The 19,467-nt window shown below is 50.2% G+C and overlaps 1 protein-coding gene across 1 annotated transcript in view; it reads left to right on the top strand.

Annotated features, from left to right (window-relative positions):
• The window catches only part of NOC3L (NOC3 like DNA replication regulator), an 85,123-nt gene that overhangs the window by 46,795 nt on the left and 18,861 nt on the right, over positions 1–19,467 (top strand). The window contains exons 14-15 of the mRNA XM_069753456.1: positions 5,623–5,695; positions 19,101–19,164. Of these exons, the coding sequence (XP_069609557.1) occupies positions 5,623–5,695; positions 19,101–19,164 (137 nt within the window). The remainder of the gene's footprint in view (positions 1–5,622; positions 5,696–19,100; positions 19,165–19,467) is intronic.

Genomic DNA, 19,467 nt, shown 5'->3' with positions numbered 1-19,467 from the left:
GTGTCTCAAACCCTGGTGTCCGCACTGGATCGGTAACCCCTGCAGACCCCTGCCGTGGCCAGCGGGTCGCAGGAACCGCCGCCCGAGCCCTCCTTGATAAGCCACAAAAGGTCCAGACAGGAACATCGGTCTGAGACCTCTTCTCGCTCCATCTCGCCACACGGCCCTCCCCTGCGGTCGGCGTCCCCTCGACCCTCCTCCCCTGAGTCAGGCGAGGCATTCTCTGATGCGCCCTCGGAGGATATTTCGGAGCTGGATTCTAACCAAATCGCCACCATGAGGGAGATGGTCCAGAATCTCATTGGGGCAGTAAACCAATCCTGTGGCATAAAAGATCCCTCTACGGAACCCGCAGATCAGGCGGTTTCCTTTAGACGGGCCAAACCACCTTCCAAGTTTTTTGCTCCTCATCCTGAATTCGAGGAAATCATGTCCAGAGAGAGAGAGAACCCCACTAGGCGTTTTCAGAGGGGAAAACGCCTGGGTGTGTTATATCCCTTTTCTCCAGAACTTACCGCCAATTGGACGGTCTCTCCCTCGGTGGATCCACCTGTGTCCAGGCTGTCCACCAACACGGTGCTTCCTCTGTCCGGCGGAGCATCTCTGAAGGACTCTAACGATAGGGCTATAGAATCCTTTGCGAAGTCAGCCTTTGAAGCGGCTGCAGCGGCTATATGCCCAGCTTTTGCTTCCACTTGGGTTTCTAAATCCATCTCCAAATGGGCCAAAGAGCTCCGTCGAGGTATCCTGGATGGGGCGCCTCCCGTGCAACTAGCGGAGCTTGCCAACCAGATTTCCCACGCCGGTGAATACCTGGTCTCTGCCTCCCTGGATGTCGCGTCTTGTGCGGCTCAGGCTTGCTTCCAGCAATGCCGTTGCCATCCGCCGCACCGTTTGGCTCAAGGCCTGGCAGGCGGACTTATCTTCTAAAAAGTCCCTTACTAGTCTGCCCTTCCAGGGCTCTCGCCTCTTTGGTTCCCAGCTGGATCAAATTATTAAGGACGCCACCGGGGGTACAAGTTCTCTTCTCCCCCAGGCTAAGCCTCGTCGCCCTCCTCCTAGACGGCAGTTTCGCTCTTTTCGGCCTTTTCGTCGCTTCGCTGCGTCAAACTCCTTTTCCCAGCAGCAACAGAGGCCACAGGCACGTCAAGAGAAGAAGGCGGTGTCCTTTAGGCCCACTCCGTCCTGGCGTCCTCGCTATTCCCAGGGTAGATCCTCCAGGCCCAGGACTGGAAGATCCACCTCGGCATGACTCTCGGCAAGACTCCAGCCCAACTCCCAGGTTGGGCGGCCGTCTTCTCCTTTTCAAGGACGTCTGAATTTCCGCAGTAGAGGACGCATGGGTCAGGGAAGTTGTATCCTCGGGATACAAGATAGAGTTCGCCTCCCGACCCAGGGATCGTTTCTTCCAATCCCGGCCTCCAAGAGATCCCGCTCTAGTTCCGGGCTTCTTCGCAGCCATCGCTTCTCTGCTCAAATCCGGGGTAATCGTTCCCGTTCCAGAGAGAGAACGGTTCACGGGTTTCTACTCGAACCTTTTTGTGGTACCGAAAAAAGACGGCAAGGTTCGCCCCATTCTGGACCTCAAATTGCTGAACAGGAGAGTTCGCCTGAGACACTTCAGGATGGAATCCCTTCGTTCAGTAATTGCTTCCATGGAGGCTCAGGAATTTCTATGCTCAATAGATATCCAGGACGCCTACCTTCATGTCCCGATATTTCCCGGACATCTCCGTTTCCTGCGCTTCGCAGTGCAACGGGAACACTTTCAATTCGTCGCCCTGCCGTTCGGTCTTGCAACCGCTCCAAGGGTGTTCACGAAGATCATGGCAGCGCTGATGGCCATCTTGAGAGTCAGAGGCCTGATCCTATTTCCATACCTCGACGACATCCTCATCAAGGCACCGTCCTTTTCTCAGGCTCACGAAAGCCTGTCCATGCTATTCGACACTCGTCAGACCGGAGTCTTCCTTCCCAAGGACAAAAGATCCACTCTTTGTCGGGACACACGCTTGCTCCAGCGTCCTCGGCCTCCCTCCCTCCGATCGACCATGAAGGTTCTGGGGAGGATGGTAGCTACTTTGGAAGCGATTCCCTTCGCCCAATTCCATTCACGACCCCTTCAGCAAGCCATTCTGTCTCAGTGGGACAGGTCTGTCTTCTCCCTGGATCGGCCGGTCAGACTCTCTTCTCGGGTCAAGCAGTCTCTCAACTGGTGGCTGACGTCACCTCTCATCTCCCAGGGCAGGTCCTTCTTTCCAGTTCACTGGCAGGTGGTGACAACGGACGCCAGCCTGCTCGGCTGGGGTGCGGTTTTCAGTCACCTGACGGTTCAGGGCCGTTGGTCGTCGCAGGAGTCAACTCTGCCAATCAATGTCCTCGAAATTCGGGCCATCTTTCTGTCCCTCCGCCACTGGGAAAGGATTCTCAGGGGCCTGCCAGTCCGGATCCAGACGGACAATGCCACGGCTGTGGCATATGTCAACCATCGGGGGGGACCCGGAGCTCCTTGGCCCTTGCCGAGGTATCCAAGATTCTCCTTTGGGCAGAGGCAACGGTTCCGGTGATATCCGGGGTGCATATCCCCGGCGTGGACAACTGGGCCGCCGACTTCCTCAGCCGCGAAGGCCTCGCGGCAGGGGAATGGTCCTTGCATCCGGAGGTCTTCCATCAGATTTGTCTTCGATGGGGGACTCCGGACGTGGATCTCACGGCGTCCTGAATGAACAGGAAGGTTCCGCAGTTCGTCTCCAGGTCTCGCGATCCTCTCGCAGTGGGCGTCGACGCTCTGGCCATTCCTTGGTCACAGTTCGGGCTGCCCTACCTGTTCCCACCCCTTCCTTTACTTCCCAAACTGTTAAAGAAGATCAAAGCGGAAGGGGTGCCAGTCATCTTGATCGCCCCGGATTGGCCCAGGAGAGCTTGGTTCGCGGAGCTCGTCAACCTTCTCGCGGACGCTCCCTGGCGCCTTCCAGACAGGCCCGATCTGCTGTCTCAGGGTCCGATCTGCCACCCGAATTCTCGGTCGCTCAGTTTAACGGCGTGGCTGTTGAGACTGCGGTTCTAAGAGCGTCCGGCCTTTCGGACCGGGTAATTCACACCATGATTCAGGCTCGGAAGCCTTCATCTTCCAGGATCTACTACCGTACCTGGAAGGCTTACTTCCGTTGGTGCGAGTCCAAACGCGTTCCATCCATGTCCTTTTCTCTGCCTTCTCTTTTGGCCTTCCTTCAGGCAGGACTGGATTCGGGCCTGGCTCTTAGCTCCCTGAAGGGCCAGGTCTCTGCGCTTTCCATCCTCTTTCAGAAGACCTTAGCTTCTCGGCCACAGGTTAAGACCTTCCTTCAAGGAGTAGCCCACGCTGTCCCGCCGTACAGGGCCCCTGTGGACGCATGGGACTTAAACCTGGTAGTGGACGTTCTGAGGGTTTCTCCCTTTGAGCCTCTTAGGGAGATTCCTCTATCAGTTCTTTCTTGGAAGGTGACCTTTCTTGTGGCCATCACGTCTATTCGCCCCGTTTCCGAGTTGGCGGCCCTGTCTTGCCGTCCTCCGTTTTTGGTCATTCACCAGGACAAGGTGGTCTTCCGGCCCCCACCTTCTTTTCTTCCGAAGGTGGTTTCCACCTTCCACCTCAACGAGGACATCGTTCTACCTTCCTTTTGTCCAGCTCCGACTCATCCTCTGGAGCGATCGTTGAACAAGCTAGACCTCGTCAGGGCAGTGAGGATCTATCTGGATAGAACGTCCTCTTTCCGGAAGACGGATTCTTTTTTCGTCATTCCTGATGGCACGCGCAGAGGCCAACCGGCTTCTAAAGCGACTATTGCTCGCTGGATCAGAATGGCAATTTTGGAGGCTTACCAGGTCAAGAACAGAGTGCCCCCTCCTGGGATTAAGGCTCACTCTACCCGGGTAGTCGGCGCCTCCTGGGCGGTGCACCACAGGGCTTCCGCTCTACAGCTTTGCAAAGCGGCAACTTGGTCTTCCATCCACACGTTCGCCAAATTTTACAAGGTCCATACCTACGCATCGGCGGACGCCAGCCTAGGCAGAAGGATCTTGCAGGCGGCAGTGGAGAGTCCTCTGACCTGATAGAAGTCTGGTTTTCCCGCCCGTGGGACTGCTTTGGGACGTCCCATAGTTCCTGTGTCCCCCAATGAGAGGCGATAAAGAAAACAGGATTTTTGGTTGCTTACTGTAAAATCTGTTTCTTGGAGCCTCCATTGGGGGACACAGCTCCCTCCCAATGTTTTCTGTTATCATCTGTTCTCTGACTGTTCTCACGTTTACAGTTCTCAAGTTTGTGTTTATGGTTTTTAACCTTGTTCATTATCTCCTACTGCTTTCTCACTAACTGAAGAGTATAATGCCAGTCGGTGGGGTGTACACTGCAGAGGAGCTGCTAACTTTTTTATTTGCATACTGTCAGCCTCCTAGTGGCAGCAGCATACACCCATGGTTCCTGTGTCCCCCAATGAAGGCTCCAAGAAACAGATTTTACGGTAAGCAACCAAAAATCCTGTTTTTGTCTTCCGTGATCTAAACACTAGTATAAGTGCCGTTCCACGCTGCTGTTTATACACATTACCAGAATTAGGTGTTACGTAAAAGCAGTTCTAGGAATATTTCCCAGAATATCACAAGCATGGCACTTTTACAGATCATTATATTACATCAGTATTTCTAAGCCAAAGCTGGAAGTGGTACAAACAGAAAATAATGATCGTGGACTTTTTTTTTTTCTTCTTTTCCATTTTATTTTTGCTTTACAATTGCTGATATAAAATACCAAAGTACTTCCATAGTGTGCAATTTCTGCACCGTGGCATAAGAGCTATTGAAGTTTGTGAATACGCATTGTGAGAAGTTTTGTCCAGCACTTTTCTGAATTGTGTGAAATGTTTAAAGGGAATCTGTCACCACTCCTGACGGCTGTTCTACTAGGTCCAACAATTCTGGAGAATCTTCTCTTGCCCTTCTTCTGTTATCCCTCTGAGAAATGTAAAAAAAAAGAATAAAAAATATTTTGGTTATACCAGAAAACGGATAGTTAAAGGTATTTTCCCACTTTAAGAATAGTGCTCCTCAAACATTTCTCACTTTCCCCGGTCCAGTGTCGGCTCTGTGCTGCTCCTTTCTCTGTGGTTTGGGGGCATCGGTGACATCACTTTGACGGCATACATCACCGCTGCAGCTGATCACTGAGCTTAGCAGCTCATGTCATTTCTATTGCCAGAGTTGCTGAGCTCAGTGATTGACTGCAGCTCTGATATGCGCTGTCAACACTGCAGCCTAAATACAGAAGGGAGCAGAGACTGAGAGCCAGCAATGAACTCTGGGAGATTAAATAATGAATACCTTTTTTTAATATTTTATATTTAAAAAAGCATTACAGGACTACTTTTCTTAAAGTGGAAAACTCCTTTAAGGATCCAGCAAAATGGAGCTACTTCTGCTATAATACTCATTTTGTGCTTGGTCATGAAATTGACCCCTAACTGGAATTTGTCATTTATATGGATGCGTTTCCTCGGAGTGATGACTTCAGTACTTTTATGCTTCTTATTATAACTATACTGTTTTTTGGTAGTAAAATAGTGACACGGTTTGTGCTTCTTTCAGATTTGCTCATCTAATAAACCTTGAATTTTTTGATGATCTCCTTGTGGTGCTCAATAAGCTCATTGAATCTGGTGTAAGTATGTCTCCTTGTTTCCATGTACTTACTTTCATATAACACAACACACTGTTCTCCTCACTTACCGTATATTACTTCGCTGTCTGCCTCATGAGGTTAAAGTTCAGTGATTCAGCAGCCAAAAAATAAATCTTTGAGGCAGTTACCAAACATTAGGTTAAAAAAATTACTTTTCAACTCCAGATACATCGGCAAGAATTAAAGGGGTAATCCCATCTCCAAGATCATATCCAAATATGTAGTTGTTGTGATAATATTCGCAAATACCCCCAATTAGAAATGTAGTATAGTTTTTCTGATTCGCTATGTCTCTTTCCTCTTGTGCAGGCATTGCAGGACCTTAGGTGTCCATGGTTATGACCACTGATATAGTAAGTTAGCTAGATTCTGTTGGTTGTAACTAGAGATGGGCGAACCTGAAGAGTAAAGTTCAGTGTCCGTACCGAACACGGACTTCACCAGGAAATCCGTAGAACTGTTTATGTTCAGCCCCCTGAACACAGGGTGATTGTTGCACTGTCAAGTGCGTGACCGCGCAGTAAACAATGCTTCTGATTGGCGATAAAATCAACAGCGCTGGTCAGACAGCCACGGTCCCCACACTATCAGATGACAGCGTGAGCCTACAGCTGTGATCGGAAGTACCGTATTTTTCGGCGTATAAGTCGACCCCCAACTTTTCGAGGGTCGTCTTATACGGCATGTGCAGGGAGCGTTCCCAGATGGTTCCCTGGGTCTGGAGGAGAGGAGACTCCTTCGTGCCCTGGGATCCATATTCGTGTAAAAGAAAAATAATAATAAAAAAAAAAAATATGGATATACTTACCTTCCAACGGCCCCCGAAGTTCTCCCAGCTCTCCGCGATGCATGCGGCGGCTTCTGTTCCCAGGGATGCATTGTGCTGCGAAGGACCTTATGCGGCAACCTCAGAGCTCCGCACATGCCGTACCCGGCGTATAAAACGACCCCCTACTTAGAAGATTTTCAGGGGTTAAAAAGTCTTATTATACGCCAGAAAATACGGTATAAAGTCTACCTCCAGTCACTGGTGTCGGCTGATAGGACTACTGCTCCCATTAGCTGACGCCTGCTGCCGCTGGTAACAGTGAGAGAAGGAGCGGCTGATGGAAGGGTTCATCAGCCTGCGCTGTAAATAAATAATCTAAAAAATAAGATTGCATGGGTTCCCCTGTATTTTTGATAACCAGCCAGGCAAAACTCACACCTGGGAGCTGCAATCCTCAGCTGTCATTGTTAGCAAGGATGGCTATGAATAGTAAAGTGGTCCCCACACTTTTTTTTTTTTTTAATTATTTAAATAATTAAAAAAAAAATTGTGTGGGTTCCCTCCCATTTTTGACAACCAGCCTTGCTAAAGCAGACAGCTGGGGGATGGTATTCTCAGGCTAGTAAGGGGCCATGGATATTCATCTATTAGATGCTCCAATTCTGGCGCTTTGCCTGGCTCTTCCCACTTGCCCTGTCGCGGTGACAAGTGGGTTTGATGTCACCTCTGTTTTGTCAAGTGACATGAAGCCCATGTGAAAGTAATGGAGAGGTGTCTATAATACACCTATCCATTACTAATTCTATAGTTGTATTGTAAATAAACACAAAGCCAGAATAAAGTCCTTTATTTGAAATTAAACAAAACACATCAGAAATAGCGCATCTAATAGATGTGCCTTTTCTGGGCGGCTGCGGGCTGCTGTTTTTAGGCTGGAGGGCCAATATCCATGGCCCCTTACCAGTCTGAGAATACCAGCCCCCATCTGTCAGCTTTAGCAACCTGGATTGTAAAAAATGGGGAAGGGGCCCACAGTTTTTTAAATTTATTTATAGTGCAGGCGCCAGCTGATGACTACTCCCATCAGTCGCTCCTGCTCTCATGTATTAACTTTATACCTTTGATCACAGCTGCGGGCTCACGCTGTCATTTGACAGCATGGGAACTGCAACTGTCCAACCAGCAGTAACGATTTTACCGCCGATCAGAAGCGGTGTTTACTGCACTATCATGCACATGACAGCATGGCAAGCACTGGATGTTCGGGGCCCCCCATTCATGCAAATGGGTTTCTGGTCCGGGTACTGTTCTAGTACCGAACCTGAACTTTTTCTAATTGCTCAGCCGAACCCACTAGACCCGAACATCCAGGTGTCCGCCCATCTCGAGCCGTAACCACAAATACCTAAGGTCCTGCAATGCCTGCACGTGAGAAAGACATAACGAATGAGAAACACTATACATTTCTAATTGTAGCTATTTGCTAATATTATTACACCTACTATTTATTGGGATACTCTTGTAGATGGGACTATCCCTTTAAATCTGTAGCTCATCAGCTCACCTCCAGCAATCTAGTAAAGCCAGTGTGTTTTATGTCTTTTAAGAAAGTAATCTTGTTAAGTCGTCCTCGTAGTGGATGACGAGTGGATGACCATTAGACCTTGCGTTGTGGAGAATTTGTTGATTACAATGTACCCTTCTTTTATCTTCTCGTTTACAATATGTTTTATTTATGACCCATTTAGATGTTCTGATCCAGGCCATTAAATGCCCAACTATTAAGAAGCTGATCGATTACCGTCCTGTTTACATGGGAGGACAAACAGTGATGGGGACAGAACGATGAATACGCTCGTTCTGTTCCAGTACAGTACCATGTTATCGGCAGCACATCATCGCTTTCCATGGCATGACGTGCTGCCAATAACAATGCCGTGTGTGTAATCATCGCACCTGACAAAGCAGATTTTGCTCTTTCATCGGGTTATATAAAGAAGCTGATAATAGGGAACAAGTGTTCTGACTAATGATTATTGTCCCACCAGAACCGGCTTCTATTCCTTCCTGCAGTTATTTTTTCTCTACCATGGCTGTAATGGGTGTAGTTAGAGACTTGGACGACATTGCACCCGTCTGTAGGCAGGAGAAATGATGAAAGTCTATCTATATCCTGTATGTCTGATATATATTCCTGCGCTGCGTGTTCACATTCCAACCTGGACGCTGCAGTATTAATAGTAAGGCAGCGTTATAAACCCGCAGAATGCAGCACCGCTGACATTGTGCTGTGATATGGTGGAAATCTGCTGGAAGAAAGCGCTTCTGTCATGGTCCAGTGGTAGACTTGTGGTAGATATTTCCACACTGGTGACGTGGATGTCTTAAGAAGGTGAACTAGGGTTAAAGATCAGGATCATCTTTTTTTTTTTTTTCTTTAAAAAACAGCACTACGTCTGTCACACAAACCATTATATCTTCATTTTCCAGTATATTTCATTTTACAGAACAGATGAGTAATCCTCCGTTTCTCTCCTCCCCTCATTAATGTGGTTAGGTTGTGGAGGGAGTAGTCCTGTCCTTTCCACTCACCATGATGATCATGTGCCCGTTCTGCCGTTCATTATCCACCATGTGGATTCATTTCCCCAGTGTACTGATTTTATTTAGTTTTATTGCTGGGCTGATCTTATTTATTGGCCAAAGTTAGTAACATGGAGGAGACATTTTTTTTTTTTAGGTTTATGGATGACTTGTTAGATCCCGGGTCTAAGTAGAGATCAAGACTGCAGATAGAATGAGTCGGCCACGGGGAGGAGCACAGCCACAGTACTCCTGCTTCTTCTTTTATGGTGTTCCTAAATGTTTTCTGCTGTTATTCACTTATTTTCTAGTTAAATAATTTTCTTTATCGCCTCTCATTGGGGGACACAGGAACCATGGGGTGTATGCTGCTGCCACTAGGAGGCTGACACTATGCAAATAAAAAAGTTAGCTCCTCCTCTGCAGTGTACACCCCACCGACTGGCATTATACTCTTCAGTTTAGCTTAGTGTCAGTAGGAGGTGGACACGGGTCTTTCTTTAGACCCTTATCTACCTCAATGTGCGTCGTTTCTTTTCAGGTTTTTTCCGGATGGGATACAGGGTGAGCAGTCACACCTGTAGTCCCACAAGCGGACTATGAGTACGGCGTGTACTGCCACCCCGTATCCTCATAGATCCCGGCGCACAAGCGTGCTCAGAAGTCCGGTCCTGGCCCGTCCCCCACCCACTCGCCCACCAGAGCCTGTCGGTCGGAGGAGACGAGGACGTCCATCAGCAGCTCCTATGGACGTCTGATACCTTCTCAAGGTTAGTAGCAGACGACGGGGGATTTTACTAGGTGAGTATTTCTAAAGGGGGTTCCCAGGCGGGTCATCGCTGCATTTACAGCACTTTCCCTGTTCCCTGCGCGGTGGCTACCCTTTCCATGCCCCATCGCGTTCCTCCAGCGGTCGCCGTCTTCCTTCAGGCCCCGGCCTCCTGGGGCCTGCTTGCGGCACACTCCTGCCTGCATTTTCCTCAGCGGTCACTGGCTCCTAATTTAGGCCCCGGTCCTTCCCGGGGCCTACTTGCGACGTACCAGCTGCCCTCAGCGTTCCCCCCTCAGCGTTCTATGCGGGGCGTCGCTCACCTCCACAGCCAGCGGGGGCCTACTCCGGCGATTCTTCACCGGGCGCTCCCTCTCTTAAATGCGGCGGTTGCCGCGCCGCTCTGCCGGGCAGCGTCTGCGCCGCGGGGATCCTCTCTCCGGTCACCGGCTCCTAATTTAGGCCCCGGCTTTTCCGGGGCCTACTCCGGCGACTCTTTTCCGGCGGCAGCGCTCTCTCTCTTTCATGCGGCGGCTTCAGCGCCGCCCTGCCGGGCAGCGTCTGCGCCCCGGGGGTTCTTTTCAGCGGGCACCGGCTTCTATTTTAGGCCCCGGCTTTTCCCGGGGCCTACTTCCGGTGCCGCGCTCCGCCCACTTCCTTTTCCATCGGGCGGGCTTTTTTCCCGCCCGACATACTGTGCCTGCTCATCGGCGCCCCCCTGTCTGGCTCCGCCCCCTTCCTCCAGGAACAGCGTCTGTGTGTGCTCACCGCTTCTTAGCCGCAGGAGCTCACGCAGCGCGCCCCACACCTTCGCCTCTGCATCCTCCGTGGGCAAAAATCTGCACAGAATCCAGCACTCAGGGCAGGAGTTCTCCTCCGGCAAGTGGGACATCCTCCAGGACGGGTCCGTGAGTAGCTGCACTGCAGACTGACACCCCCCTCTGCCCCAACTGTCCCCTAACCCACTGGCATCTTCAGGGACCTCTCAAAATGTCTACCTCTAAAGGGGGCCGCTCTCGCCCTCCTACTTCTTCTTCTGCCTTAGTCAAGTACTTCGCTTGTTCGTCTTGTAACAGCAAACTTCCCTCAGGTCAGTCCTCCCCGCTGTGTCAGTCCTGCAGCAACCCGATTGTTCCCACCGCCCAGGATCCCCCGGCTGTTCCGCCCGAGAGTGATCCCCCCATCCCAGGATGGGCAGCCTCTCTGTCACAATCGGTGGCCGATTTAACACGGGTATCTCAAACCCTGGTGTCCGCGCTGGATCGGTTACCCCTGCAGGCCCCGGCCGTAGCCAGCGGGTCACAGGAACCGCCGCCAGAGCTCTCCTTGATAAGCCACAAAAGGTCCAGACAGGAACGTCGGTCTGAGTCCTCTTCGCGCTCCATCTCGCCGCTCGGCCCTCCCCCGCGGTTGGTGTCCCACCGATCCTCCTCCCCTGAGTCAGGCGAGGCATTATCTGATGCGCCTTCGGAGGATACTTCGGAGCTGGATCCTAACCAAATCGCCACCATGAGTGAGACAGTCCAGAACCTCATTGGGGCAATAAACCAAACATGTGGCATCAAGGATCCCTCTACGGAACCCGCAGATCAGGCGGTTTCGTTTAGACGGGCCAAACCACCTTCAAAATTTTTCGCTCCTCATCCTGAATTCGAGGAAATCGTGTCCAGAGAGAGAGAGAACCCCACTAGGCGTTTTCAGAGGGGGAAACGCCTGGGTGTGTTATATCCTTTTCCTCCAGAACTTTCCGCCAATTGGACGGCCTCTCCCTCGGTGGACCCCCCTGTTTCCAGGCTGTCCACCAACACGGTGCTTCCTCTGTCCGGCGGAGCATCTCTGAAGGATTCTAACGATAGAGTTATAGAATCCTTTGCGAAATCTGCTTTTGAAGCGGCTTCAGCGGCTCTATGTCCAGCTTTTGCTTCCACTTGGGCTTCAAAATCCATCTCAAAATGGGCCAAGGATCTTCGGCGAGGTATCCTGGATGGAGCGCCTCCCGCGCAATTAGCGGAACTTGCCAACCAGATTTCCCACGCTGGTGAATACCTGGTTTCCGCCTCCCTGGATGTCGCGTCTTGTGCGGCTCAAGCTTCCAGCAATGCCATTGCCATCCGCCGGACCGTTTGGCTCAAGGCCTGGCAGGCGGACTTGTCCTCCAAAAAGTCCCTCACTAGTCTGCCCTTCCAGGGCTCTCGCCTCTTTGGTTCCCAGCTGGACCAAATAATTAAGGACGCCACCGGGGGTACAAGTTCTCTTCTCCCCCAGGCTAAGCCTCGTCGCCCTCCTCCTAGACGACAGTTTCGTTCTTTTCGGCCTTTTCGTCGCTTCGCTGCGCCAAACTCCTTTTCCCAGCAGCAACAGAGGCCACAGGCACGTCAAGAGAAGAAGGCGGTGTCCTTTAGGCCCACTCCGTCCTGGCGTCCGCGTTTCTCCCAGGGTAGATCCTCCAGGCCCAGGACTGGAAGATCCACCTCGGCATGACTCTCGGCAAGACTCCAGCCCAACTCCCAGATTGGGCGGCCGTCTTCTCCTTTTCAGGGACGTCTGGATTTCCGCAGTAGAGGATGCATGGGTCAGGGAAGTTGTATCCTCGGGATACAAAATAGAGTTCGCTTCCCGACCTCGGGATCGTTTCTTCCAATCCCGTCCTCCAAGAGACCCCGCTCTAGTTCCGGGCTTCTTCTCAGCCATCGCTTCTCTGCTCAAGTCCGGGGTAATCGTTCCCGTCCCAGAAAAGGAACGGTACACGGGTTTCTACTCGAACCTCTTTGTGGTACCGAAAAAAGACGGCAAGGTTCGTCCCATTCTGGACCTCAAATTGTTGAACAGGAGGGTTCGCCTGAGACACTTCAGGATGGAATCCCTTCGTTCAGTAATTGCTTCCATGGAGGCTCAGGAATTTCTATGCTCTATAGATATCCAGGACGCCTACCTACATGTTCCAATATTTCCCGGACATCACCGTTTCCTGCGCTTCGCAGTGCAACAAGATCATTTTCAGTTCGTCGCCCTGCCGTTCGGCCTCGCAACCGCGCCAAGGGTGTTCACGAAAATCATGGCGGTGCTGATGGCCATTTTGAGAGTCAGAGGCTTGGTTCTGTTTCCATACCTCGACGACATCCTCATCAAGGCTCCGTCCTTTGCTCAGGCCCACGAAAGCTTGTCCATTGTTCTCGACACCTTATCCCGTTTCGGATGGCTGGTCAACCGGAAGAAGTCCTGCCTTATTCCTTCTCAGCGCATCATCTTTCTGGGCATGCTCTTCGACACCCGTCAGTCCAGAGTCTTCCTTCCCAAGGACAAGAGATCCACCCTTTGTCGGGACATTCTCTTGCTCCAGGGTCCTCGACCTCCCTCCCTCCGATCGGCCATGAAGGTTCTGGGGAGGATGGTAGCTACCTTGGAAGCGATTCCCTTCGCCCAATTCCATTCTCGACCCCTTCAGCAAGCCATTCTGTCTCAGTGGGACAGGTCGGTCTTCTCCCTGGATCGACCGATCAGACTCTCCTTTCGGGTCAAGCGGTCTCTCAACTGGTGGCTGACGTCTCCACTCATCTCCCAGGGCAGGTCTTTCCTTCCGGTTCACTGGCAGGTGGTGACGACGGATGCCAGCCTGATCGGCTGGGGTGCGGTGTTTCGCCACCTGACGGTTCAGGGCCGTTGGTCGCTGCAGGAGTCCGCGCTGCCGATCAACGTCCTCGAAATTCGGGCCATCTTTCTGTCCCTCCGCCATTGGGAAAGGATCCTCAGGGGCCTTCCAGTCCGGATCCAGACGGACAACGCCACGGCTGTGGCATATGTCAACCATCAGGGGGGGACTCGGAGCTCCTTGGCCCTTGCCGAGGTATCCAAGATCCTCCTTTGGGCAGAGGCAACGGTTCCGGTGATATCCGCGGTGCATATCCCCGGCGTAGAAAACTGGGCCGCCGACTTCCTCAGCCGCGAGGGTCTCGCGGCAGGGGAATGGTCCCTGCATCCGGAGGTCTTCCATCAGATTTGTCTTCGATGGGGAACTCCGGATGTGGATCTCACGGCGTCTCGAATCAACAGGAAGGTTCCACAATTCGTCTCCAGGTCACGCGATCCTCTCGCAGTGGGCGTCGATGCTCTGGCCATTCCTTGGTCACAGTTCGAGCTGCCCTATCTGTTCCCACCCCTTCCATTACTTCCCAAACTGTTGAAGAAGATCAAAGCGGAAGGGGTGCCGGTCATCCTGATCGCCCCGGATTGGCCCAGGAGAGCTTGGTTCGCGGAGCTCGTCAACCTTCTCGCGGACGCTCCCTGGTGCCTTCCAGACAGGCCCGATCTGCTGTCCCAGGGTCCGATCTGCCACCCGAATTCTCGGTCGCTCAGTTTAACGGCGTGGCTGTTGAGACCGCGGTTCTAAGAGCGTCCGGCCTTTCGGACCGGGTGATTCACACCATGATTCAGGCTCGGAAGCCTTCGTCTTCCAGGATCTACTACCACACCTGGAAGGCCTACTTCCGTTGGTGCGAGTCCAACCGCGTGCCGCCTATGGTTTTTTCCCTGCCTTCTCTTTTGGCCTTCCTTCAGGCAGGACTGGATTCGGGCCTGGCTCTTAGTTCCCTGAAGGGTCAGGTCTCTGCGCTTTCCATCCTCTTTCAGAAGACCTTGGCTTCTCGGCCACAGATTAAGACCTTCTTTCAGGGGGTAGCCCACGCCGTCCCGCCGTACAGGGCCCCTGTGGAGGCATGGGACCTAAACCTGGTACTGGACGTTTTGAAGGTTTCTCCCTTTGAACCTCTTAGGGAGATTCCTCTATCAGTTTTATCTTGGAAGGTGGCCTTTCTTGTGGCCATCACGTCCATTCGCCGCGTTTCCGAGCTGGCGGCACTGTCTTGCCGTCCTCCGTTTTTGGTCATTCACCAGGACAAGGTGGTCTTCCGACCTCCACCTTCTTTTCTTCCTAAGGTGGTTTCCACCTTCCACCTCAACGAGGACATCGTTCTACCTTCCTTTTGTCCAGCTCCGACTCATCCTCTGGAGCGATCGTTGAACAAGCTGGACCTAGTCAGGGCAGTGAGGATTTATCTGGATAGAACATCCTCTTTCCGGAAGACGGATTCATTTTTCGTCATTCCTGATGGCACGCGCAGAGGCCAGCCGGCTTCTAAAGCGACTATTGCTCGCTGGATCAGAACGGCAATTTTGGAGGCTTACCGGGTCAAGAACAGAGTGCCCCCTCCTGGGATTAAGGCTCACTCTACCCGGGCAGTCGGCGCCTCCTGGGCGGTGCACCACAGGGCTTCCGCCCTACAGCTTTGCAAAGCGGCAACTTGGTCTTCCATCCACACGTTCGCCAAATTTTACAAGGTCCATACCTACGCATCGGCGGACGCCAGCCTAGGCAGAAGGATCCTGCAGGCGGCAGTGGTGAGTCCTCTGACCTGATGGAAGTCTGTTTTCCCGCCCTAGGGACTGCTTTGGGACGTCCCATGGTTCCTGTGTCCCCCAATGAGAGGCGATAAAGAAAACAGGATTTTTGGTTGCTTACCGTAAAATCTGTTTCTTGAAGCCTCCATTGGGGGACACAGCTCCCTCCCAATGTTTTCTGTTGTTATCTGTTCTATGACTGTTCTCACGTTACAGTTCTCAAGTTTGTGGTTATGGTTTTTCAACCTTGTTTCATTATCTCCTACTGCTTTCTCACTAACTGAAGAGTATAATGCCAGTCGGTGGGGTGTACACTGCAGAGGAGGAGCTAACTTTTTTATTTGCATAGTGTCAGCCTCCTAGTGGCAGCAGCATACACCCCATGGTTCCTGTGTCCCCCAATGGAGGCTTCAAGAAACAGATTTTACGGTAAGCAACCAAAAATCCTGTTATTCCCATCAAACAAATTTTTTTTGTTCCTACACCTGTGTATATGTAGTGTAAGTGTAGCAATATACTTGCCGACATCAGTCTTCCCCAGTTCCCAGTGCCACTCCGGTTCTCTTCTCATGCGTTTGCTGGAATCCTTCTTTACAATAACTTGGACTGTACAAGGTGCTTTGTAGTCTTTGTTTTAAAATGTAGAGATGTTCCTGTGGGTGGAATAATGTGGCCATAGAATAATACACTCCTGTCACTATGTGATGTATTTTTGGTGGCCTTTGAATCCTTTGGGAACTCTGCCCTGACTATCCTGTATATAATTTCTCTTGTAGGCCATTGTTAATAACTTGCTGTGATGTTGCTTCCCATAGAAGTTGTAAAACCCTTTTTCATCACTGGCCTAATATCATAAAGATGTCCGCATTTCTCAGTGATCCTATATGCGGTGATGGACCACTACTCTTTATTTGATAGTAGTACACAAGGATCTGTAGGTTTCAGAAAGTTGTAGAATGTCTTGTATTGTTCAGAAGACGAATCCAGACTATATGATGAATCCAGAATGGCCTTTGTCAATCACTTACAGTAATTGTCATGCTTCTGTCCCCTGCACTGATAACGCACTCTTAATTCACTAGTAAAATCAATCTTCATAGAGAAGACCTGCTCAGTTCACTGAGGCATCAGGTTACAGCTCTTGCCCCTAGAATTCTATAGAGAGGAGGATCAGGATGCAGACGCACACGAAAGTTGCTGCTTTAAGTAAATGTTCTTCCATCTTGACCCACTGCTGTATTTAAAGGGGTTGTCCCCTTTGAGAAAATCTTTATCTCCTTGTGACGTTTATTAAAAAAATAAGCTCTAATCACCAGGCCAGGGTTCAGTGCCTAGTCCCGGTGTCGGACGTTGGCTGCGGTGCTGACATCACGTCGACGGTGTGGCATCTAATCAGTGGGCTCCTCCATAGAGCCACTGTCCCCAATGATTAGCTGCCGGGTTATTGATGTGATGTCAGGGCCACCGTCAGTAGTGGACACTGGGAGCAGAGACTCTCGCAGCACAGAATCGAGAGGGTGAGTAAAGCGTGGTTTGTTATATAACAAAAACCATCCTGTACCCAGATAGTGACTTACAGATGACGTTCTTTCTGAAGGAGTCGTTCACTTTTCCCATGTTTTCCATCTGGCCCAGACCCACATGACAACTTATAACCATATCAGAGTTTACGAGAAAGACACAATAGACTTGTTTCATTTCCAGCACCATCCCCAACCTGCACAAAATCCCCATTTTGCTTATACCCCTATTCTGAGGGGCTGCTACAGTGTTTTACCCTATTCCTGCACCTGCTGTGTGTACCAAGAGGTTTTTGACTGGGGCCAATCTCTTTAGTGCTACACTCCTCAGTACCGCTATATTAAGAGCTCGGTAATGATGCTGCTCCTGAGGGTGTTTTCCGCAAAGATTGGCGGCGGGGTCCCCTCTTCTCCATTAGCATACATCATACACCTGGAGAGGACGGTCTATTGACTCTGCATGTGATGTGTGTATAATTGGGGGCAGTGGCCCACGGAGTAATAACGCCAAATATCTAGAGTGCTCTTTTCAGCCACTATGTTTCACCTTAATGATGCACTTGACGCAGATTACTAAAACACATTTTTTTTTTTTAAATTGTCAGTGCACTTCCCAGTGATGGAGCCGGCAAGCAATGTGTCACATGTCTCACTTTCGTGTTAAATTTGACACAAATTGCACCTTGGTATGTATGGTACATGTACATGTACTGCGCATGCCGTGAATCCCCCTTTGATGTGGGCTCCGGCGGTGAGCCCGCATCAAAGTCGCGACATGTCAGCTGTTTTGTACAGCTGACATGTGCGCGCAATAGCGGCGGGTGAAATCGCTATTCACCCGCCACTATTAACCTGTTAAATGCCGCTGTCAAATACAGACAGCGGCATCTAACCACCGCATCCGGCCGGGCGGCCGGAAATGACGTCATCGCCGACCCCTGTCACATGATCGGGGGTCGGCGATGCATCAGGAAGGTAACCATAGAGGTCCTTGGGACCTCTATGGTTACTGATGCCGGCCTGCTGTGAGCGCCCCCCCCCCCGATGATCGCTGCTATGTAGCAGAGCCGATCAGGCTATGCCAGCTTCTAGCCTCCCATGGAGGCTATTGAAGCATGGCATAAGTAAAAAAAAATGTTTTTAAAAATATGAAAAAAATATAAAAGTTTAAATCACCCCCCTTTCGCCCCATCCTAAATAAAACAATAAAAAAAAATCAAACCTACACATATTTGGTATCGCCGCGTTCAGAATCGCTCGATCTATCAATTAAAAAAAAGCATTAACCTGATCGCTAAACAGCGTAGCGAGAAAAAAATCCAAAATGCCAGAATTACGTTTTTTTGGTCGCCGCGACATTGCATTAAAATGCAATAACGAGCGATCAAAAGAACGTATCTGCACCAAAATGGTATCATTAAAAACATCAGCTCGGCACGCCAAAAATAAGCCCTCAACCGACCCCAGATCACGAAAAATGGAGACGCTGCGGGTATCGGAAAATGGCACTTTTTTTTTTTTTTTTCTTTTTTTAAGCAAAGTTTGGAATTTTATTTCACCACTTGGATAAAAAATAAACTAGATATGTTAGGTGTCTATGAACTCGTAATGACCTAGAGAATCATAATGGCAGGTCAGTTATAGCATTTAGTGAACCTAGCAAAAAAGCCAAACAAAAAACAAGTGTGGGATTGCACTTTTTTTGCAATTTCACCGCATTTGGAATTTTTTTCCCGTTTTCTAGTAAAAGACATGGTAAAACCAATGGTGTCGTTCAAAAGTACAACTTGTCCCGCAAAAAATAAGCCCTCACATGACCATATTGATGGAAAAATAAAAAAGTTATGGCTCAGGGAAGGAGGGAAGTGAAAAACGAAAACGCAAAAATGAAAAAGGGCCGCGACTTGAAGGGGTTAAAGCTGCAACATGTATTTACTCCCCGGATTTTTCTTGTATATGACTTGCGGAATATTGGATGTTTATTGAAACTTTGCTGATCATTACCCATTGAGCCTTTCCTCACTGGTGTCAGTATGGAGCCGGCCTCTATACATACCGGTTGCGGCTACAATCCTGGTGAATATTTGGAACATGGATTACAGACGGTATATTATGCGTCCTGTGGCTAAACTAAAGGTTTCTTCCTTGTAGATCCTACTGAGCGGTATTGCTCATGATGATACGTAGAGGTGGATGGTGTCCTCCCATTTACCTCGCGCTGTTTGCCTGCTCAGCAATGCTGAGTTGTAATTAGCCATTCGTTTGTCTACTTCTCGTCTAGTGCTTCTTTGCTATAGTTTTGCATAAATCTCAACAAATTCCTAAAAGCAAGTTGTGTGTTTTCTCCAGGATCTCAGCTACAGAGAGAGCCTTCACTGTGTGCAGACTGCATTCAATATACTGTCCGGCCAGGGTAAGATGACTCTTTATACAATGGCTGATGGTTTAGATATTGGATATCGTCTAAAAGGTGAAGCTTAAATGTCTCCAGAAGATAAGATGTTGTGTTTAGCAGCAGCTCTATATTGAACGCAGGCAATGCTGTAAATTAAGGCTAATGGGAACCTAATTTGTTCATGTTGTATTAGAGTATGGCTGTTACCAGAAAGTGAGGTATTGGTGATATGAGGAGGCCTTATGAAATCCTCCATTTCATATCTCCAAATTGGGGAGACTTGTAGCAATGCCCCAAGATGTCATGCTGCTTATATCCGTT

The sequence above is a fragment of the Ranitomeya imitator genome, chromosome 2, assembly GCF_032444005.1.
Source record: "Ranitomeya imitator isolate aRanImi1 chromosome 2, aRanImi1.pri, whole genome shotgun sequence".
Classification (NCBI taxonomy): domain Eukaryota; kingdom Metazoa; phylum Chordata; class Amphibia; order Anura; family Dendrobatidae; genus Ranitomeya; species Ranitomeya imitator.
Note: the sequence above shows the minus strand (reverse complement) of the source record. Positions and strands in the feature narration are given on the sequence as shown.